Source organism: Nannobrachium achirus, assembly GCF_963921795.1.
Source record: "Nannobrachium achirus genome assembly, chromosome: 24".
Classification (NCBI taxonomy): domain Eukaryota; kingdom Metazoa; phylum Chordata; class Actinopteri; order Myctophiformes; family Myctophidae; genus Nannobrachium; species Nannobrachium achirus.
Window position 1 is genome coordinate 7235228 of NC_137831.1, and position 24916 is coordinate 7260143.

Here is a 24916-nt window from a genome sequence, read left to right on the forward strand (position 1 = left end):
CATCAGGACCACACAGAGAGGAGAGGGGGAGCAGAACCAGGGCAGGAACACACTGGGCACAAGGACAGTGATATTAGGGGTCAAAACTTGATTATTAATAATAATAATAATTTAGTCCTCACTCCTTGGGGTGTTTTGTCAAACAGTATGTTTGCACTTTTGTGAAATTCATCCTCTGCATTTAAACTACTAGGAGCAGTGCACTGAGCAGCCATTCTACGGCACTCAGGGTGCATTTAGGGGTTAACAGTCAGTCAGCAGTGTTAAGAGAATAAATCTAGACAGAAATATCAATTTGACAAAAAGGCGAGTTAGGAAATTGTGCTGTAACAAAATTATAATAAACAATAAACAATCAATCCATGGAAACTCTTGCTCCACAGCCTCACCATCAGACCTCCTCAAATCTGCACCTTTGCATCAAACTATTGTGACACTGCATTCCTTTAAATCCTGCCAAGCCCTTCTTTAATCACTCATCACGTACATCAGTGTCTGTTCCATCTGCATGCTTTAAATGAGACGTTGACAAACAAAAAACTAGTTTAGCTGGTAGAACTTCCTGTTCTCCTCCTGTCCTCAAGTAACACTGTGCTCTGAAAAGCCATCTGTCTTCATACTGTAATAACCATATGAAGAGTTCATTTGCAAAAACAGATAACTCCGTTTTTATAAATGTTCACAAATCCAGTTTTTCTATTGTGCACTCAAAGTAATATCAATCAAACTGAAGTTGGGTGGATTTGACAAAGTAAAAATGACTTAACAAAATAGATGTATCATAAAAAATGTAACTTTATTAGAAAATAGGTTTTGTTTTCATTTAAACTTTGTTTTTTGGCAAAAACAGATAACTCCAACAGTCGTTTTTGATCAAAAACAGATAACTCCACAATTGATGTTTCACCATTGAATGTGTCCATATCGAGGACGCAAAAAGGATTTCCAGAATTTTACAGGAGAGCAAAAACAAAGTTTTGACAACATACTTAAGCAGTCTGTACTTTTATAGGGGCCACATATAGCCACCAGGGGGCACAATAGGGGACAACTCAGGGGCCCCTGGGGTGCTAAAGGTGCACAATTGCTCCAATCTGCACCAAACTTGGCACAACCACTGTTCAGGGGTCTACCATGACAATAGTCACACCAGGGGCCACTTCACAGGCCACATCAGGGGCCCCAGTGTACCATATCAAGGGCCCCCAGGGGCCACGGGGTGCCAAAGGCACACCATTGCTCCAATCTGCATCAAACTTAGCATGAACACTGTTTAAGGGTCTGCCATGACAATAGTCACACAAAGGGCTAAACCAGGGGCCCCAGTGTACCATATCAGGGGCCCCCGGGGGCCCCGGGGTAACAAAGGCACACCATTGCTCCAATCTGCATCAAACCTAGCATGAACACTGTTTAAGGGTCTGCCATGACAATAGTCACACAAAGGGCTAAACCAGGGGCCCCAGTGTGCCATATCAGTGGCCCCTGGGGTCCCCAGGTGCCAAAAGCGCACTGCTGCTTTGATCTGCACCAAATATGGCACAAACACTGTCCATGGGTCTACCATGACAATAGTCACACCAGGGTCCAACTCACAGGCCACATCAGGGGCCCCAGTGTACCATATCAGGGGCCACTGGGAGCCACACGCCACATGGGGCCACATGGTAGACCCCTGAACATTGTTTGAGAAAATGTTGGTGCATAATGGGGCAACAGTGCGTCTATGGCACCCAGAGGCCCCTGGTAGCCACACATGGCCCCTGGGAGCCAAACATGGCCCCTGGCGTGACTATCTTCATGGCAGACCCCTGGAACAGTGTTTGAGACAAGTTTGGTGCATAATGGGGCAACAGTGTGCCTATGGCACCCAGAGGCCCCTGGGGGCCACACTTGGCCCCTGGGAGCCACACAAGGCCCCTGGTGTGACTTTCCTCATGGCAGACCCCTGAACAGTGTTTGAGACACTTTTGGTGCATAATGGGGCAACAGTGTGCATAACGGGGCAACAGTGCGCCTATGGCACCCAGAGGCCCCTGGGGGCCACACATGGCCCCTGGTGTGACTATCTTCATGGCAGACCCCTGGAACAGTGTTTGAGACAAGTTTGGTGCATAATGGGGCAACAGTGTGCCTATGGCACCCAGAGGCCCCTCGGGGCCACACATGGCCCCTGGGAGCCACACATGGCCCCTGGTGTGACTTTCCTCATGGCAGACCCCTGAACAGTGTTTGAGACACTTTTGGTGCATAATGGGGCAACAGTGTGCATAATGGGGCAACAGTGCGCCTATGGCACCCAGAGGCCCCTGGGGGCCACACATGGCCCCTGGGAGCCAAACATGGCCCCTGGTGTGACTTTCCTCATGGCAGACCCCTGGAACAGTCTTTGAGAGAAGTTTGGTGCATAATGGGGCAACAGTGCGCCTGTGGCACCCAGAGGCCCCTGGGGGCCACACATGGCCCCTGGTTTGAATATCCTCAGGGCAGACCCCTGAACAATGTTTGAGACAAGTTTTGTGCATATTGGGGCACCATCTTGGATCACATGGTCTAAACACGCTGCCCAATGGATTTATCTGTTTCTGCAAACAAAGAGCTATGTCACTTGTCTGTTTTTGCTACAAAACCTGATCTTTGAGGGCGTTTAGAATGGGATATATCTGCCTTAAAGGTCCATGAAACACAAAATCACCTTTTCTATAAATATATATTATATCAATGAGTCACTTGGGGATTCAGAGCTTTCTGCCGTCTCTGTAGCTATTTCTGTGTACTTCCAGTTTCTAGGTCAAAAAGAAATATTTCGCGCCACTCATTAAATATTAGCTATCACTGTTCTGTGGTGTAACGTGACGTAGGCATATCTAATTAACATTAACGTTTGTTTTACAGAGTCGTATCAAGGGGGGGCGTGGTTTCACTGTATGCTTGTTTCAGCCAGAGAGAAGAGCAGGCTCTGTGTCAACAGACAGTTACACTGTGTGGTGCCTGTGTTATTTTCCGTGTAGTGAAGCGGCAGCCTGTGTGTGTGTGTGTGTGTGTGTGTGTGTTTGCGTGCGTGTCGTAACAGTGCACGCACACACACAACGTCCACACACGGAAAATAGCAGATCTACAAGCTCACAACGCGTTGCGAAAGCGACGCCTTGTGAGCTTGTATATCGGCTATGTATGTAGCCTAGCTAATAGCCGTAGAGCCGAAACCAACGTGTTTACATGAGAAGCTATTGCTGCTACGGCTGTTAGCTAGGCTACATAGCTACATAGCTAATATACAAGCTCACAACGCGTCGCGAAAGCGACGCCCCGCGACGCGTTGTGAGCTTGTAGATCTGCTAGTTTTCGTGTGTGTGGACGTTGTGTGCGCGCGCGCACTGTCACGACACACACACACACACACACACACACACACACACACACACACACACACACACACACACACACACACACACACACACACACACACACACACACACACACACACACACACACACACACACACACACAACACAGCAAATAGCGAGCCTAGTGTCCATTCTTCACTGGTTCCGTGGTCCAGAGCTGGAGAAAGTGTGTCCATGGATAAAAGCTCAGAGAGCTTGTTTGTAAAATACCTGCACATTTTAATTGGTTACAGAACATGGAGTTGCCGAATCTTTATACTTTTTACACCTCCAATGGCTGGTTTTAAAAAATGTTTCCGAAATGGAAAAGCAACAAGTGCCCACTGCTGACAGCTTCGGTCTGTCTCTCTCTGTTACAAGACGCATTACTCCGCCCCTCCCCCCACAACGGCAGATAACCACGCCTACATTTTAGAAATCTTTTCATGTTCTGAAATCCCATAAAACAAATTAGAGGCGGGGTTTCTTATCCCTTTAACAACAAAATTGATTTTATATTCTAATAAAACTCTAACTTAACCGCTATTTACAATAGTCATCTCATTTTTTTCCAAAATGGCTTTTATCTGTTTTTGCAAATGAACTCTTCATATGAAGTATAATACGCTCACATTCACAGCTAAGAGGCCCTTTTGCTCCTGTACTGTAAGATGGTAGCACTGTTTGTACTGATAGCCAATTATTGAAATCCATTGCTTTGGCAATGTAAACGTATGTTTTCTCGTGCCAATAAAGCTCCTTGAACTGAAATTGAATTGAATTCCCAAACATACACTGTACTATATATTGTACTTGGACCATGATGACACATTTAATGTCTCAGGACTGCCCCCTAGCTGCCAGTATACAGTGGATAACTTTCCAGTCTCCAGGTTATAGCTGACCACTTTAACCCTGACATCCTAATATTGGGCTAAAAAGAAAAGAGAATTGCTGATCTACAAGCTCACAACACACTGTGATGTGGTGTTACCTGATGTTTTATATGTTTACAGCTCTCTTTAAGCCAGTGTGACAGCAACATATCACCACATACCTGCATACAGGTTGAGGAGCAGAAAGCACACGTGTTGGTCTGGAGGTGACTAGAGGGAAATGCAGCCAATCAGGACATCAGGACCTGTTGACAATCAATTAAATTAAATTCAGCTTTATTGGCATGAGAAAACATAAGTTTAGATTGCCAAAGCAAGTGTCAAAATATTATAAAAACAGTTGAAAAAGGGGAACATATACACTATGCCAGGGGTGTCCAAACTCTTTCAAAGGGGCCACATTAGAAAATATTAAAACATCCAAGGGCCGATATATCTCCATGTACTTTCGGTCACACCTTAACAAAGTCACAGACATATGCATCGCAATTGCAATATTTTGTTTTGCTAAGATAAAAAAATACAAAGAAATAGCCTGTCTTTGACCCCTTCAGACAACAGATACAACAGGGAACAATTAAGGAATCATGACAAATTATACTACTGTATAAAATATTCTTGCTTGACGGTGCTGCTGGCCCGTTTATAGTACAATTTAGGAATGAAGCCGCGGGGCGTACACAATTAGTCATCGGGCCGCATTTGGCCCCTGGACCGCACTTCGGACACCCCTGCACAATACAATCACAGTATCAGTGTCACGCTCACAACCAGGGATGGAATGTAGCAGCCAGCAGGCAGGAAACACTCTTAACACAAAAGAAGTTGGCACACTGACAACTCTTTACTGAAAACTCAGGTTCACCTCACAGGGCAAAAGTCAATCTTATAAAAGTCAACGATATAAAAACAGAAACTCGAGCAGGAACAGAGCATTCATTCTGTTGACATTAAATTAAATGAAATTCAATTCAAGAGATAATAACACTCTACAATCATAATCCATGGAAACTCTTGATCCACAGCCCCTCTAATGTGATCATCAGACACCTTTATTAGCATGAGAAAACATAAGGGGGGAGCAATACACACTGGGCACAAGGACAGTCACATTAGCCACACTAGATTTATGTTTAAACACCACCCTATGTTATGAGATGCTTTCTGTCAAGAAATTCCAATAAGTGTTGTCCCTATAGATCAGGGGTTCCCAAATCTTTTTGGTTATAAATATTTTTTTCATCCGAGGCACCCCTACATTATTATATTCCTAATTTTCACTCCCAGCACCTTATATTTATAGCATATTTAACAATTATGTTGAGAGGAAAGTGAGATAATAGCCATTTTGGTTAGAACTGACTGAAAATAACTTTGTACTTCAAGTTTAAAATGATTCTAAATATATTTTTAAATACATTTCAAATATTATCCAATTATCTCACGGCACCCCTGGCCTGGACTGCCGTCGCGGCACCCCAGGGTGCCCCGTCACCCACTTTGAAAATCCCTGCCCTAGATGGCATAGAGCCAGACTGTCACCTGTTTGTAACGTGTGGAATCCACACATGCGAGGCTCTCTTAACTCTCGAATACCTGGAATGCGCCCGAGTCGCGTTAGATTTTAACCACTTTAACCACTATTTTATGCCTTAACCATTGAAAAATAGCAGATATACAAGCTCACAGCGTGGCACCGAGTGCCGCGCTGCGAGCTTGTAGATCTGCTATTTTTGAAAAAACGTGAAAATGTGTGCAAGTCTTTGAATATCTTTGACCCGATCTTTGACCCGACTTCTAAATCCTTCCTCTAAATCAGTGGTTCTCAAACTTTTTCATGTCAAGGACCCCCATAATTACAGATATTTAGCCACGGACCCCCATCTCAAAATATGTTGTCCCAGGGACCACCCAGAAGCAAATATTTGAGTTACAAATGTTCGCTTTTAAATAGATATATTCAAAGACTTGCAAAAAAATATCATGATTTTTCAAAAATAGCAGATCTACAAGCTCGCAGCGCTGTGAGCTTGTATATCTGCTATTTTTCTAAAGTTAAAGCATAAAATAACGGTTAAAGTGGTTAAAATCTAACGCGACTCGGGCGCGTTCCAGGTATTTGAGAGTTAAGGCATTTTATGTATGGATTCATGTCTGGCCTGGAAGAGTCCTGGAACAGTATTATTGACTATAGTTAATCCTGGGAAGAGCTGTCTCTGGTACTCATCCAGGCTGTGTAAACACCGGAGAGTCTATTTATGATTTTATGGTTTTTATTTGTTTTATGTGTTTTGTTATATTACTTGTGTGCACAGCACTCTATATGGACCCCCTGAGTGTCTGGAATAACATTTTAATTGAATTGAATCAACTACATACCCACATACAAAAATATTATTGGCGACAGCTCACCTTAAGAAATATTAAAACATTGTTGGTGACAGTGCCTTGACAAAATGAAAACATCACACACCTTGACATGATATATAAAAACATACATTTTGAATGATGCAAAATTACACAGACGAATACATTATTTGGCAACCACACAGGCCTATGTTGATTATTAGTCAAATTAATAATATCAAATTAATAGAAGTATACTAGGCCTAAGCAGTGGTTTTCCTGTGTTTAGCACTGTAGTCCAAGAAGGTCATGGACCTGGTGCAAATTAAATGCAAATGTTTAAATATACATGCAGCAGTTTCCAAAGGTTTTATTAAATGTAATAGTTTACATACAGTATATACAGTATGCAGGAGTTACTTTTTATTGTTCACCTTGGAAAGGCCAACTGTAGCCACATTTAAGGCCTTATCGTTAATCAAATAATATGAACATGTAATATGTGATAGGCATTTTGAGCACTCTCATTCAAAAAGAAGGGGGTAACCGAATCGCTCAGCCATTTTCACACTCACCCAAATGTATTTTTCCGACAACCTCACGCCGACCTCTCGGTGGGGCCGTTCTTGTATTCCTTATATTTGTTTACTGAGGATAAGGTTAGAAATATGTTTAGGGTTAGACATAGTTTTACTGGTTATGTTTAACTGTTTAGGCATAGTTTTACTGAGGTTATGGTTAGGAATAAGGTTAGGTTTAACTGTTTAGGCATAGTTTTACTGAGGTTAATATTAGGAATAGGGTTAGGTTTAACTGTTTAGGCATAGTTTTACTGAGGTTAAGGTTAGAAATAAGGTTATGTTTAACTGTCTAGGCATTGTTTTACTGAGGTTATGTTTAGGAATAAGGTTAGGTTTAACTGTTTAGGCATAGTTTTACTGAGGTTAAGGTTAGAAATATGTTTAGGTTGAGGCATAGTTTTACTTAATCAGGAATACCGGGCAGAGACCATTCCACCAGATAGACGCCTGAGGAGGGTGTGAATTAGGGCGAGTGATCTGGTATTCAGTGATGGTAATACAGTAGGCTGGTATAAAGTGAGCATTTCTGTGCTCACATTAGCTAGTGCACAATTACATATGTACTGTATAGGCTATCATAGCAGCAGATATTAGAAATAATACAACAAATAATAAAAACAAATGCAACTCTTTCAGGTATGATAACTTTTAGATGGCCCATCGCTGTGCTGTTTCCCTGTCAGATTTTAAACCTATTCCTACTGTCATTGTTGATTTGGGCTGTACATTTTGATAAAATTGTATTCATAGTATTTTGAATAAAATTAATTCCATTTAGTTTTATCCTATTTTAGTCATCTGAAAGGTTTTACTTTTAGTCTAGTTTTAGTTGACTAAATACCATTTCGATTTTAGTCGACAAAAGTTGATTGTTGATCGGCTATTTTCAGAGATTAACACCTGCGCACAACCAAGCATAAAATGACTTGTCTTTTAGTTCTACTGCATCTCTTCTCCAATTGTCCTTCCCTAACATTATAGTCTAGTTTTATTTGTTGACAAAATAGTCAGTATATTTATATTTGTAGTTTATTAGCATTTTTTTTTTTTTTTTTTTACGTTGATCTAGTTTTTGTCATTTAAAAAAGGTAGTCGACAGGACATTTTCGTCATAGTGTACAGACAGTTTGGAAATCCCTGACCTAAATTATATCACCACAAGCTTTTACCTTTTTAAATGTACAAACAATTAAGTCTGAAAGTACAGTTTGATGCCATTTCATCTTTAATAGATAAAGTTAGATTTACAAAGGGTTTATACTGTATACTGTCTACATGCATGTCAATCACTGCATGAGTTGACACCATTCTGTCAACATGTCAATGTGACAACTTTAACCATTTCATTTGTTTGGATTGTCTCTCTTGCATGACATACGCTTTAGTGGTGATTCAATCTGCCAGCGCTTAAAAAAATAATTTAATGACTTTGAAACGGATTATGCACACATTGATCACATGTGTGTTCCGGCAACACAACAACCCTGTTGATCAAGTCGCTGTCCGGCCAAAAAAAAAGAAAAAAAGAAAAAAAAAACGTAATCTCCAAGTTTCAAATTTGTACTTTTTGTCAAGTAAAGCCCTGCTTCATCATACAAGACTGTTAGACAAAACTAGTGAAAATGGCAGATCTACAAGCACACAACGCCTTGCGATGCGAGGTGTTGTGTGCTTGTAGATCAGCTATTTTCAATATTTTAACATTTTAAAATTATTAATAAAATGGTTTTGGACATACAAGGTTTCCACCTGCCAACGACAAAATATGGATTTTGAAAACTATCACCGTTATCTTATACAATTATTGCATAGGCCTACATTCGCATCATACAATGTTATAGACCACATGCGCCATCAGACATTTGTAATATTCTCCTAGGATTCTTACCAGGTGAAAACCTTCATCTGCAGAGGAGACGGTGAGAATGAAGACGATGTTTCTTCACCTCCATCAGTCCTGGGGGTATGACTTGAAGGAGGGAGTTGTCACACATCCTCATGCTTCACTGTCAAAGTCTTCCAACCCTCTGTGTGACGTCAAACCGCTCTGAACTCAACCAGTGTCAGGTTACATTTGTCACCTTAAGACACCTCAAGACAGATCCTTGAAATGTTACTATTATTATTAATATGGTTGTGTATTTGTTTTCTCTTACTCCGAATGGCTTACCTGATTCCCTGTTCTCAATGTGCTATAATAGCACCCATTGCTCCTAATAAGTGTGGATAATGTAGAAGATGAATTTCACATAAGAGGTGTGCATTGGCACTACCCTCGTGATTCAATTCGATTACGATTCACCAGGTAACGATTCGATTTGATTCTACGATGCATTGCGATGCATCACACTTTTCTATATTACTGCAGAACATGGCAATACAAGAAGTCAGATATAAACTTAACAACATATTTTATTTAGAATTATATTACATAATATTATATATGGCTGTAGTGTAGAATAGCGTATATCTCATTCATTTGGTGATAGGTTTGAGATCACTAATATTGGAGAAAATGTGCTTAGATAAAGGTCAATGTACAAATTGACTGAAAAATAAGCAATCTGCCATCAACAGGGCTGGTCTGATATCCTCAGTAGAATTCTGTAGCTCTGGTCCATATTAGAAGGAGTTCTCCTACGTCAGTGACGATCCCTCGCGAGTCGCGAATCATAGTTTTCACCCACCACTCATTAAATCTACGTCAGCTTTGTCAACCATCGGTATATAGCGCCATTTCTGCACAAACAATTATAAACAAATGAAATACTTGACAAGCAACACTTTACAAAGAAACATTGTGAGAAGTGTCTTCCATTGTACTGGCAGAGTGAACCAAATGTTTGGCCTCTGTTTGGGAAAGAAAAAACATAGAAAGGCACTTTACCATTTCTCTCTCTTTTGTTCCCCCTTCCCTTGCTTAAATCAAGATTGCAGATCTAGGTGACGATGAGCTATGAGCTTGTATATCTGCTATTTTTGAATAGCCAAAGTATAAAACATGTTTTAAATGTTCAAAATCTAAACTGACACCTAAAGGCTTTCCCAGTTTTAATGGGTTAAAGCAGACTCTGTCCCATGTGTGCCATAACTCTTATCACACGTTCGTTTTTTTTTTACCAGGGCAAACCGCTCCTACGTCTGGCTTTGTGTGTATATTGTCCATATGAGCACCAGGGTCGTTCAGAGAGCACTGAGTGGGCAGGTGCTCAAATTGCACAGTAGGGCACTTCTGCACACGCGTGGTCTTTTTTGTGGGGTCCCTCGTGCCATTTCACACCAGAAATGTTGCTACATAGAACTTAGCATGCTTTCAGGCCGTCTCAAATACAGTCATTTGCAGCTGCATGGTTAACGAGGTGGGAGGGCACTAACATCTCTGCATCAGGTGAAACTAAAACTGACTGATGGCAGCCAGCTCATTTAAGTTATAATTATAAATAAAATTATGATAGTGAAATTATAATTATTTAGTGTTTAATGTTCGTCTTGATAAGGGCCAGATGTTGGGCAGGCCATAAAAAGGACACTTTTTTGCCAAAAGGGCAGGAAACCATGAAGCACCCAAACCCAAAGCAGCTCCAGCCAGCCAACGTTGTGCCGTAGGAACAAGCACACCCATTAATCATTAGGGCTGTCTGTCTTTTACCATGACCATTATTTGTCACGCAAATAATAACTGCAGGGTATTCGACCAGTGGTGTGTTCTACCGTGATACACATTATACATACATAGTGTATAAATGTGACATTTTTCATAGCCATTGAAAAACCGTCTGAGAAAGCATATCTGATACGCATCAGATACACAGGAGGAGGGGCTGGGGGCGGGGCAGCAAGAATGTGGACTTCAGCCTTGTCTGAGGTGAAGATGGCAACTGGGGAAGGAATTCTCTCATTAAACAATAGACCTGCCACACTTCATAGTATTCAAACTAGGGCTGGGATGCGATTAAACATTGTAATCGAATTAATTACAGGCTCTGTGATTAATTAATCGCAATTAATCACAATTTTTCAAAAAAAAACATTTTTTTTTTCAAGTAAAATACATTTTGTTGTTCGAGTGAATCAACACATTTTTAATCAAAATTTCGCATCCACTGGGCCAAGCAAAGCGCTCTGATTGGCTACTTCTCCCTTTGCATTTGTTGTCTCTTCTTGGTTGGTGCATCACTATGATCGGTATGCCTGAAACTGAAGGTTCTGTGGTGCAAAAACTAAGTGCGATTAAAACGCGTTAATTTTCTGTAATTAATTAATCGCAATTAATCAGTTAAAGTCCCAGCCCTAAGTCAAACTTCATATATGTTTTAGTATCAGTAAGTATTTCGTATATACGTGTGCATGTGGTGTAGGAGGGAGGAAATAAATATAGATGAAATCCAAAAAGAAATAATAATAATAATATGTAGAACACAACACTGCATTCGACATAGGGACATGAAGAAATATATATATATATATATATATATTACTTTCTGCTTGCAATTCATAAACAAAAATGAAAAAAAATAAATGTTCTGAATAGTGTGTTGCTTAAGACCCACAAAAGAAATTAAACGTTTGCCACGGGACCGAAAACTATAGTGAAAATAGCAGATCTACATGCTTGCAACTCGAATAAACTATAGTGAAAATTGCAGATCTACATGCTTGCAACTCGAATGTGGATCTGCTGTTTTCACTTTGTGTGTCATTTATTCATGGAAATGATGCAATTGTTTTTAATTGATAAAAAGTGTGACTTCTGTTTGTTTAAACTTGTATGTAACAAAAAATAAAAATTGGAAAAAGTGAGCTATGAATGAACCTGGATTAAAGGAGTAGTTCACCCCCAAAATGACTTTTGTTCTATTGATTACTCAGGCCATGACTTGAGTTCAATAATATATTTTTGGTATTTGTTGCATTCCTGAGACAAATAAATAAATAAAATGTTATAGTAATTACCCCATTGATTGATTTGATTCTGGATGGGGACCCAAATGCATTCGGGTCCCCATCTGGGAATCAATGGGGGTCCATTTATAGTAATCAAATTATTGTCTTAGGTCAAGTCAATATATCAAACAGTTGACCAAAGCTAAGCTTGACAAAGCAAACAATGTGCCTTTCAAACTGTACAAAACTCTTATGACAATCAAATGACATCAGAATATGAAATTCACCTAAACAAAAACATGTACCTTTAGGAGACTACAGGCCTACATGTGTTGCATTCATTTTGGCAAGACTTTTAAATATTTACATTTGTTCAATAGCAATCTTTTTAACCTAAAGTAAACACGCACATATTTATGAAATATATTGACCTTACAAACCTCATTCCGCCTTCCAAGGGGTTTTAAACGATGAATTATAACGTATTTATCTTTGACAAAAGTTTGTTTAGGACTGGCTGCCGCCATCTTGCTTTTTAGAACGCTCCCAGAAGTGACTTACAGTATGAAATGACTGAATGCAACAGGTAACTATTGGGAAACTCTGCCACCCAGTGGACGTTTTTGAAAACAACACACAGAAAAGTATCAACACAAATGGGCAGATATTACATAAAGACCAATCAATCAATAAAGACGGACAACTATATCCATACGCAACTATCAATAACCTTTGGTTGGCGGTCATTTACACTCACTATGCACATCTCTCTCCAACCATTAGGCTGCTGTTTTGAAAACCTACCCTTCTGTCCTCTTGTCCTCTGTTTAGGCCTCTGTAGTCTGCTGTTAACATATGATTATTATAGATTATAATGTTTACTAGTCTACTGTTAAATCATTATGATTATTATTGATTGTAATATTTACTGTAGTTTACTGTTAACAATGCATAAGGGGCGCGGGGGGGGGGGGCACTGTGGCAGGGTCCATGGTGGCGCAGTCGGTAGTGCTGTCGCCTCACACCTTGGAGGTCCTGGGTTTGATTTCCCCTGGGGATGCTATGGGCATTGGGGGGCGTGTTCTCTCCTCCGCGTCATCAGCGCCCATACCCTAGGTGGGGTTGGCGAAAGGGCCTTTCTGTGAGGAGTTTGCATGTTCTCCCTGTGTCTCCTATAAGGAAACAATACAGGTAATACTGTAAAGTTTGTTTCTGCCAAACAGAAACAAACTTTACAGTATTACCCGTATTGCTTCCAAGATCATCAGACTTCCCACACCCACACTTGCCGATATGAACAATATGGCCATTACACGCTTAGCACTCTCAATAACAAGTGACACTGACCATCCTCTGCATCGCCACTTCGACCTAATGCCATCAGGGCGAAGATACAGAACCTTGGCGTGGAACAAAGTTTGGTTTAAAAGGAGTTTTGTCCCCTCAGCACATAACAATCTGCTAAACAGTCGCCCCCGTCGCTAAGAGGGTTTTTCTGTGTACAGTGGGGTACTGATGATCTGTCTATTATTTGGTTATGTGTTGTTTTTTGTTTGAACAGGATTTATTTTACCCACCTGTTTCTACAAGATGTTACCTATTAAGATCTGTCTGTAAAAGACTAAAACCCATAAACCCATTATGACCTTTTAGCTATTGAAAAGTAGCAGATCTACAAGCTCACAGCGCAGCGCCGCACTGCACGCTTGTACATCTGCTATTTTTGAAAAGTTGTGAAAATGTATGCTGATCTTTGAATGAATATATCATTTTCAAAGTTAACCTGTGTAACAACATTATGTTGAGATGGGGTCCGCGGCCAAATACCTATAATTTTGGAGGTCCTTGACATGAACAAGTTTGAGAACCACTGACATGGAAAAACCTTAGAAGGATTTAGAATACATTTTGTAGTTTCACAGTTTTCACAATCTTTCAAAAATTGCAGATCTACAAGTTGTGCACTTGTTGCGACCGTCAGGGAGCAGTTTACTATGAAAACCTCCACCGGCCGTCCGTCGGTCGGTCGGTCACACGTCACACCTTTGCCCTGCTCATATCTCCGCATCAGTATATAGGGCTTGTTTGTTTATTGTATGACATCACGCCACATCATCAGCTGTGGACTCTGTGATGTCATCGTATCGCATCAGTATATAGGGCTTGTTTGTTTATTGTATGACATCACGCCACATCATCAGCTGTGGACTCTGTGATGTCATCGTATCTCCATATATGGCCATCTCCGTATATGGAGATATAAGTCGTCCATGCCCAAGTATGGGCTGGTGAGGTCAGACTTTGTGTGATGCGTAGGTTATCTCCATATATGGAGATTCAACATTCCAGGCAATGCTCTCTTCCCTGGTGAGAATTGCCCCTTTATATAGGGCTTGTTTGTGTATTGTATGACATCACGCCACATCATCAGCTGTGGACTCTGTGATGTCATCGTATCTCCATATATGGCCATCTCCGTATATGGAGATATAAGTCGTCCATGCCCAAGTATGGGCTGGTGAGGTCAGACTTTGTGTGATGCGTAGGTTATCTCCATATATGGAGATTCAACATTCCAGGTGTAACTATGGCTACCCGTATGACGTGAGAGGTGGAGGTTGTGATATTTGTGGAGATAAGCGACCAACGGTCGCTTATCTCCCGATTAGGGAGTCTTACTGGTATATCTACTATTGTGTATAGTTAAAGCATAACATAATGGTTAATGTAATAATGTGTAATAAAGTCTTAATGGGTTGAGACCTGGAGCCCATTTTACAAATGCCTTTAAACTAAGCCACCTTTTTCTTGCCCCCAAATTGATATCTATTTTGCCGCAGACCTCCGTCTGAAAATGTTTTGTGCCCAACAAGGTTGCAGTGCTGCACAACATGACCCGCTTTGAGCTTAACTTGTACAGTATATCTGCTATTTTAGAGTACTCCTGTTCTAAAGAGTTTTCTGAAAAAAGAAAAAGAAAATGTATGTTGCTTGCTATACATTTCAACAACACAGTTATTGAAATCATTTTACTTAAACACTCCTCTCCTAACATTGATCACAACCTCTGGGTTTATGTACTTGTTCATTCTTATGTAAGATGGCTTCTAATAGTGCTGTTCTTCCTTACAATGCAACCACTCCTCATAGTTATACAACTCACATTTATACACATCCTTTTGGTAATTATTACTTGATTAGTAGCCTATACATGATGAACGCAATAAACGGTAAAATTACATGCATATTACATGGCATTCAAGAGGTTTATACGCATTAAATGTGTAGCTTTACAAGGAAGATTAATGTATTTTCACACATATGAAACATTAGTAAAGTCCAATCCAACCAAACTCATCATCAGAGACATTCATTCTCATTACATGATGCTGATCAATGGTGACAGTTAAACTCATCCCTGTCATACATATTGATCACCATTCTAGTGCTGGTTCAGTTAAACAAATACTTGTCATACATATTGATCATGACCAGCTCAATCATCTCTCTCTCCACTCACAACTCGGTCCGCAAATATCACATATCACAATCTGGGTATGATTTTTGACGCACACCTATAAACAAGTTACAACAGTTGTCCAATCCTGCTACTTCCGGCTGAGGAACATTGCAAAGATAAAGTCATTTCTGTCAACCACCGATCTTGAAAAGGTAATTCAGGCCCTCATTTCATCACGTCTTGACTACTGCAACTCCCTTTACTCTGGTCTTAGCAAGAGAACATTATCCCGCCTACAACTAATACAAAACTCTGCTGCCAGATTGCTCACGAACACAAAAAAATTGATCATATCACCCCTATACTGGCTGCCCTTCACTGGCTACCTGTAAGCTCCAGATGCGACTTGTACATGCTGCTCTTCACTTACAGAGCCCTGCACGGGCAGGCCTCAACGTATAGAGGGTATGCGCATGCAGTGACTGGCAAAGTTTAACGTCATTTAATTACTTTTAATGCAATCAGATTGGACTTTTATGTTTGGATGTATGGGCTGTCAAGGCCAGATTTTTATTTATTTTTTTGCCACTCAGTTGGCATTCCTGCATAACTTCTGGGTATGATAATAATAATAATAATGAATTGCATTTTTATAGCGCTTTTCCAAGTGCTCAAAGCGCTTTACAATGGTTCATTCATTCATACATTGGCATACATGATGATGATGTCACGTGCATACCCTCTATTCTGGATAGCCTTGCTGCCCCTTCATGAGTCAGGGTGCATCCTTAGGTCCTCAGATAAGGCCCTCTTGAAGGGCTTAAATAGAAACCTGGTTACCCGGGGCGAACGAGCCTTTGCCTCCTGGGCACCCAGATTGTACAATGCACTGCCGGTGCACCTTAGGCTGGCTTCATCACTGACTCTGTTTAAGTCACTTCTTAAAACACACCTCTCTACACCAAAATGTTTTTCATGAGTGTTTTGTCTTTGATGTGATAGTACGCACTTTTTTGTTGATTTTAGTGAATCAAATTGATTGTGTTGTTTGTAACCTTGCGTGTTTTTACTGTGTTGTATGTTGGTTTTAACCTGGCTCTGTGCAGCACTTTGTAACTTTGTTTTGAAGGGTGAAATAAAATTCATTATCATCATCATCATTCTACTGCTGGTTCAGTTACACTCATGCCCTGTCATACTGATCTCATTGTACTGACGGTGTAAAGTACAGTAGTGCAACATTAGCCTATACGTTAGCAGATGTTATTGTTAATCTGCCTCCAATGTGAGGTATATTTCTACACAGCGATGGTGTTTCCTGGTTCTGTTCTGAAAACATTGAGGCCACATGATGCTAGAGAGATGGAAAGAGGAAGGACAATCATTTGAGCAGCACTTTGAGTGAGAGGCGGGGGCGGGGCTGCAACATGTGTTCATGTGCACATGCGTGTATTTGTGTCAGTGTAGCGCAGCTCTATTCAACATGTGGCTCGTGGACCACATGCGGCCCCTGCTGCATGTCTATATGACAAGTCATGGTCCTACCATTCGCTCCAAGTTATTTATTGTCTTGTCTTATCCAAGACTTTTTGGTTATTTTGTTTGTTCCAAAAGAAGAAACGTCATAATGTCATCATTAATAATTCCATGACAATCTTTTTGTTCAATAATGTTTGGTCTTATAGATGGAAATGTGTCTGTTTGTTGTGTGTTTCCTTACTGTTTAGAATGGTCATGTAGTGTGTTACAAAATCATTGTCTAAACGCCAAAATAGGGCCAACATTTTTAGCTTGGACTTTTGGTATTTTACTGAGTATTCCCTGAGCCACATTAAGTTGAGTAGCCCTATTGTAGCGTGTGTTGCATTTGTATCCGTTGATAGAACAGGGAGAGTCATATCAATAGCTACATATGATTATGAATGGATAATCAGGCTATAACATGTAGGTATTTGTGACAACACTACAACTATACTACAGTGCTGCTGCACTATAGTATAGTTGAACAGCGTCGAACAGCGTCGGCAGGTTAGATAATCAGTCACCCGCGTCACGGTTACTGAGGTTAGGGTTAAGGTTAGGTTTTGGTGGTCGGACCTAAAGGGTGTTCGACCTAATGACATGTTACCATTAAATGTGGGATTATCTGACAGAGCCTTTATTGACCACCACTACTACTGTAATGGCAATTTTCACTTTCCCAATGACATTACTTCACAGGTGGAGTCGTGCAAGTTGCTGTTTTGATACACGCATACAATATACCAAACTTTATACACATGTACATTTGAGGATGCTCTTTGCTCTTTTGCACTCTCTTTCTTTTCCCCAAATCTGTCTGTCATTATTATTATTATTATTATATTTTATATTTGATTTGTTTTGCTGTTATTATACAGTATATACCAGGCCAGGAAACCAAAAGCATGTTGGTGTTAACCTTGCTCTGTGCAGCACTTTGTGAAATAAAATTCATTATCATCATCATCATCATCATACTGCTGGTTAAACTCATCCCCTGTCATACATTTTGTTCATCATTGTACTGCTGGTGCAAAGTACAGTTATAGTGTAACATTAGCCTATACGTTAGCAGATGTTATTGTTAATTTGCCTCCAGTGTGACCTATATTTCTACACAGCGATGGTGTTTCCTGGTTCCGTTCTGAACACATTGAGGCCACATGATGCCAGAGAGATGGAAAGAGGAAGTACAATCATTTGAGCTGCTGCAGCACTTTGAGGGAGAGGCGGGGCTGCAACATGTGGGCAACAGCGTGTGTGTGCGTGTGCGTGTGCGTGTGCGTGTGCGTGTGTGTGTGTGTGTGTGTGTGTGTGTGTGTGCGCAGTGGTGTAAAGTAACTAAATAGATTTACTTAAGTACTGTACTTAAGTACAATTGTGAGGTATTTGTACTTTACTTGAGTATTTCCCACTTACAATACTTTTACTTCTACTCCACTAGATCTCGGATTCCAAATATTGTACTTTTACTCCACTACATTTATTTGAAAACTTTAGTTACTAGTTACTTTGCAGGTGTAAATTATAATATTATGAAACACACATTAACCCACTTTGGCCCTATTTTATTCTTAGGCTATTTGAAAATAGCAGATCTACACACACTCCTTGCCTGCCTAACCACAAACTCCAACCATCAATTCTCACATCGCCCTAGTAACACCATGAGGCTTTGGACACTGCTCCTACGAATTTTGCCCTAAAATCACCCAAATCGGTACACACTTGCTCTACAGTGTAGAGCAAGTGACATGACATGACATGAGTGTAGAGTCTACACTCATGCCATCAACATGGTTCTGTCTCATTTAGCGCCACCTTCAGGCCGATGTTTTAAAACACATTTTTGGACACTACTCCTACAGATTTTGCCCTAAAATCACACAAATCTGTACACAGTATGTCTACACTCATGTCATCAACATGGATCTGTCCCATATAGCGCCACCATCAGGCCGATTTCTTCGAACACATTTTTGGACACTGCTCCTACAGATTTTGGCCTAAAATCACGCTGCAACCTGCACGGTCGCTTATCTCCCGATTAGGGAGTCTTACTGGTTACATAGATACTGTACAGAACCACATGAGACTGTGAGATATTTATTATATCAGTGGTTCTCAAACACTTTTGGCTCAGGTCACCCCTTTGAATATCTATTTCATCCATGGCCCCCCTTGATTCCATTGTTACTTAACAGTAGGCAGGCCTAACTTAAAGTTATGTCAAATATTTAAATATTTTCCCCTAAGATCCAGTTTAGGTCAGGAGGAAACTTCAGAGAATATCTGTTTCCGATCTTCAAGCTCACAACGTGTCAGAACATGACACGTTGTGAGCTTGTAGATTTGCTATTTTTGGTGAAAAGAGTTGGTGATACCAAGTGCAGTGCAACTCAGGTCAGTTTAAAGTGGTTCAACTGAAGTGATGTTGATGAATTCCAAATAATATCAAAGGATTCTGAGGCCCCCCTGGACCTGTGCCACGGCACCCTAGGGTGCCACATACGGCACCCACTCTGAAGAACCCTCCCACTAAACAATTCGAACTAGAAGTCTAAGTTTATACGTATAAAAAATGGTCTACCAGAGGTATAGATATGCAAGTTTTTTAGACGTCTAAACTTAGACTAGACGTCTAATATAGGTCTAATAGGCGTCTAAGTTTATACCTGGGTCTAAATTTAGACGTCTAATAGACGTCTTTATTTAGACCTTAACGGCCGGACGTCTATTAGAAGTCTAAATTTAGACCCAGGTATAAACTTAGACGTCTATTAGATGTATATTAGACGTCTAGTCTAAGTTTAGACGTCTAAAAAACTTGCATATCTATACCTCTGGTAGACCATTTTTATACGTATAAACTTAGACGTCTAGTATAAGTATAGACGTATATTAGACGTCTAATATACCTCAAAATGTTTGCTGGGCTGTATTAAATGTCTTTGCTATTAAACATCTTTGTTTCAGTGTTTTCTGCTGTTCTTTACCTCTGTCAGAGAATATGTTTAGTGTTCAACCTGGCCTCCGTAATATATAATGGAACCTCTAGTGAAATTACCTGGTTTAATGCATGATTAACACAAGCACACACGCAAAAACGCACACTGGCAAAGTTGCAGCCAAGATCTTCTTTTTATACCCTCACATCTCCTGCATGTAACTCTGGTGACATCTAGTGGCTTTTAGCTGCAATTGAATTGAAAACTGCAAATCATTCACCTTAAGATCAGAGCTGATTTGACTGTTTAGTTGAGTGCAAGGGTTAAAACATTACCAGCAATTACAGTGGTTCAGGAGCTGTAGAGAAACTGAAGGAAAGTGCGGTGCCCGATTCAACGCCTGGCTTCCTCTGAGTCAGTGTGGAAGAGTCCTTGAGCAAGAAAGACACTGAACCCCTAACTGCTCCTGATGAGCATGCTTTCCTCTACCAATGGTGTGTGTGTGCGTGTGTGCGTCCATATAGGCCTCTGTAGTCCTGCTGTTACAGTAACATCATGTGATCACTGCGTTGATTGTCATAATGTTTAGCCTAATGTAATTTTCCCCTCATTTTGTGTGTGAGTGAGTGAGTGGTGAGGAGTGACTGAGTGAATACCAGCTGGTGTGAATGATGGGTGAGTGGTTAATTAACAGGTGGAGCTACTGGTGATTGCCTCATGTGACCAGGCTGGTGTCTATAAAGATGGCTGCCACCGGAGCTTCCAGTGTCTTTCTTCTAAACAGCTTCAAAACAACACCAGTGGCTTTATAGGGTGTTACTGTTTTGAGTGACTAGTTTTAACATGGGTTAGTTTTACAGCCAGTTGGTATGGTAGGGGTGGGTGGCTTTTGTTTTGGTTTTGAACTCTGTCTTTCTGTTTGCCACAGGTTATAATAGGGTTTTTAACTGAGTTTTATGTACAGGTCCTACCCTGAGGTTATTTTACCCATGTTTAACCTTTTGTGAATAAACCACTGTAGTTTGTTCTTATTAAACTGGTGTTGATGTCGGAGGGATGTAGGAAGGAGGGAGTCCATTCTTTTTGTTGTGGCTAGGCTCCCCTAGGCCGGGCCGTAACAATAATCCATTAAAACTGTTTAACCACTTTAGTCATTATTTTACACTTTGAAAACAACTTAAAAAATAGCAGATCTAAAAGCTCAGATCTGCTATTTTTGAAAAACCGTGAAGTTTTGTGAAAATCTTTGAATATATGTTTTAAAGCCAACATATTTGCACCTATTTTGTGATCAGAGTCAGTGGCCAAATACTTAAGACATGTGAAGGAAGTAATATGGCTGCTGTCCTGCTTGCCTTACCTTGCCCAACAGTCCCGTGACTCCCGTCACAATATGATATTTCTGGCTAGCCATCGTCAGGGAAACGTTCTGTCGCTCTTTTCCCTTATTTGCAACAATGCAGAAGTCTGTAATCGAGTAGCCTCGGAAACCCAGACTTTTATTTTAGTAATCGAGAGACTAAAGACATCTAGACATGTTTTGTGGCTCTCAAACCACCATAGATCTCATTGTAACCACAGACAAATCTAAAGTCTCCGCGAGTGGGACTATTGAATGTGGTGGCCTAAGCGACCATGATATAATTTACTGCACCCGTAAAATACATAAGTCCAAAGCTGACGGCCACAAAACAGTTGAAGCTAGAAACCTCAAAACCTACTCTAGCGAAGCCTTTAATCACAAACTGGAGAAATCTGACTGGTCCCCAGTACTAGCTAGCACTCAGGTCGATGAAGCCTGGCTGGGCTTTAAATCCATTTTCAACACTACCCTAGACGAACTGGCTCCTTTGCGTAGGGTCAGGGTTAAAGCCCGCTCACAGCCATGGTGGAATTCGGAAATCTGTGAATCAATGAAACTCAGAGACAAAAAATACTCTGAGAAACGCAAATATAATCACAAACTCAAAAAAGGCCCCAATAAACACCTTGAAGCCAAATTAGAAATAGTCAGTTTAGAGGCTAATAAACTGAGAAATCGGACAACCTCCTTAATCCTTTCTGCCAAAAAACACTACTTGGATGAGAAAGTTGAGGAAAACATCCACAAACCACGAGACCTATGGAAGCTATTTAAAACCCAGCTAGGCTGTGGTGCTAAACTTAGATCCATAGCCAGCAACATATCCATCCAAACTCCCATAACCCTCCTCACTGACAGTCTCGATGTAGCCAAAAATCTCAACATCTATTTCACCTCCATGGCCAAAAATCTGGTCAATAAACTGCCCACTCCATCTGGGCTGTTTGGTGTTAGGCACATCTTGAAATTCTACAGGAACCTTGGGGTATGCAAAGACAATTTTAAACTTACCACGGTGACAACTGATGAAGTGTTTAAAAAACTTCGCACCCTACCTCAATTCAAGGCCGCTGGCCATGATAAAATTGCCCCCAAATTTCTCATAGACTCAGCTGCCACCATTGCCCCAATCATTACCCATATTATTAATCTATCTATCAAGCAGGGTTATGTCCCCCAGGACTTCAAATTAGCTAAGGTAACCCCCCTGCACAAAAAAGGCAGTAAACTTGACCCTGGCAACTACAGGCCAATCTCAATCCTTAGTTCCATCTCTAAGGTAATGGAAAAAATTGTCTATGAACAGGTGGCTAAATATCTTGAAGAGAATAAACTGATCTACGAGTTCCAGTCTGGCTTCAGAGCGTCCCATTCCACAGATACATGCCTCATCTATTTGAATGATTACATCAAACGTGAAATTCACAATGGCAAATTTTGCGGCATGGTCATGCTGGACCTCCAGAAGGCATTTGACACCGTCGATCATTCTATTCTGATCGAAAAACTCAAAGCTATTGGTCTTGATAGCACAGCAGTGAGATGGATGCACTCTTACTTGGTGGGGAGGGAACAGATGGTGGAAGTCAACAGAACCCTGTCCCCCCCCCCTCCCAGTAAACTGTGGAGTACCTCAAGGGAGTATACTAGGACCACTGTTGTTCTTAATATACGTAAACGACATGTCATCTGCTTGTGACTGCAATCTGTTTCTGTTCGCGGATGACTCGGCTCTCCTAGTCTCCGGCAGAGACTTATTGCAGGTTGAAAAGGCCCTTAACTGTGAACTTAACAAGATCTGCACCTGGCTCAACGACAACAGACTCTCAATTCACCTAGGCAAAACTGAATGTATCCTCTTTGGATCTAGTCAGAAACTTAGCCTAGTTGAGAACTTCACAATTAAAGTAGGTGACACTGTGATAGAAAGAAAAAACTACATCTGCTACCTGGGTTGCATCCTGGAGGCTAACCTATCCAGTGAAAAAATGACCACCAAGGTTATCAATAAAGTCAACCAACGAATTCGCTTCTTGCAAAGGGTTGCCCCGCTGATCAATACTAAATCCCGAAAGACACTAGGAGGAGCTCTTATTGGGCCCCTCATTGATTACGGAGTCCTTGTCTGGTATCGCGACGCCCCAGCCGCCTTAAAGTTAAAGCTTCAAACAGCCCAAAACAAACTAATTAGGGTTGTGCTTGGTCTCCCTCCTCTGACCCACCTTACCGATCATCACCACGAAAGCGTGGGATGGCTCAAAGTAGCTGACAGAGTACAGCATCTTGCAATGGGCCTGGTGTACAAGATACACTACACCTCCAAGATTCCCATGTACCTGACAAACTACTTCTTAAAGGTCAAGGATGTTCACGACCACAACACCAGAGGCAGCTCCACTAATCATCATCAACGTAGATTTAACACTAAACAAGGCTCTAACTCGTTCTCCTGCTACACCATCAACATGTGGAACGCCCTTCCTCAAGCCCTAAAGGAGAGCAAATCCCTAGCCTCCTTCAAAATTGGTATGAAAAGTCACCTTCAGACAGCTGCTACCCGTGACTTGTAAATAGACTAAGCCCCCATGCCCCCCCCCCCCTTTTTTTATTATTCTTTTTTCTGCCTTTGTATTTGATGTTATGCTTTTGAAACTGATATTATCCTAGATAAAGTACTATGTTCTATCCGTCTGTCTTTCAATGTTATATGAGATACTTAAAGTGTGGTTCCTGTGGAAATAAGCCTCGGCTTTCTAGGATCTCCTTTTAGTTGACCTTGTACCAGTGATTTGTACTGTCATGAAACTGTACTTTTTTCTATTGCAAACTTCTAATAAATTCTTCAATCAATCAATCAAAAGCAGATTGAACACCAGGGGGCGCCAGAACAACAACACTAAAAGGTCCAGATAAATAGCACTTAAAGCAGCACTATGCAACTTTTTAACAACTATATAGCATATTATGTCCCACAAAACTATAAATGTACGTGTTTAAGCAATAACAATCATCCTTCCATACTGTATATGTAGAGACTCTTGGGTAATGAAGTCCAAGACGTTTGGCTGCCATGTTGTTTGTGTCCAAAGTGGCCACTGATACCCCAAACTACATTTGCCTGGTGCCAGCCTCTATCACACACTTCATTTTACCGCCAGGGGGTGGTGTTGTGCGGACTAGTTTATTAACCAGGCTAAAACTTCATAGTGCTGATTTAAGTGCAGTAGGCTACTTTAGTATTTTAATTAATTTAGTTACTTTTCAGCACTATTAGACCACATGTACTTAAGTAGTTGCTCCACTGAGCTCAATCTAGTGGTGTGTAGTAATTATTACTATCATTATTATTATTATAGCCTATAAATATTACTTTCACTTATATAAAATCATTGTGTGGTTATTATTCATTTATGAAGCATCGTGTGTAATATTAGTATTATTACATTCACTAATAAAGATACCAGTGGTGTAAAGTAACTAAGTATATTTACTTAAGTACATTTTTTAGGTATTTGTAGTTTACTTTCCAAT

At 40.7% G+C, this 24916-nt stretch overlaps 1 protein-coding gene across 1 annotated transcript in view; it reads right to left on the reverse strand.

The window, feature by feature from the left end:
• LOC308279930 (protein NLRC3-like) overlaps window positions 1-21436 on the reverse strand; it is a gene marked incomplete at both ends in the record, with an annotated part of 51858 nt that extends 30422 nt beyond the window's left edge. The window contains one exon of the mRNA XM_080720151.1: window positions 21383-21436. Coding sequence (XP_080576277.1) covers window positions 21383-21436 — 54 coding nt within the window. The remainder of the gene's footprint in view (window positions 1-21382) is intronic.
• Between the last annotated feature and the right edge of the window lie 3480 nt (window positions 21437-24916).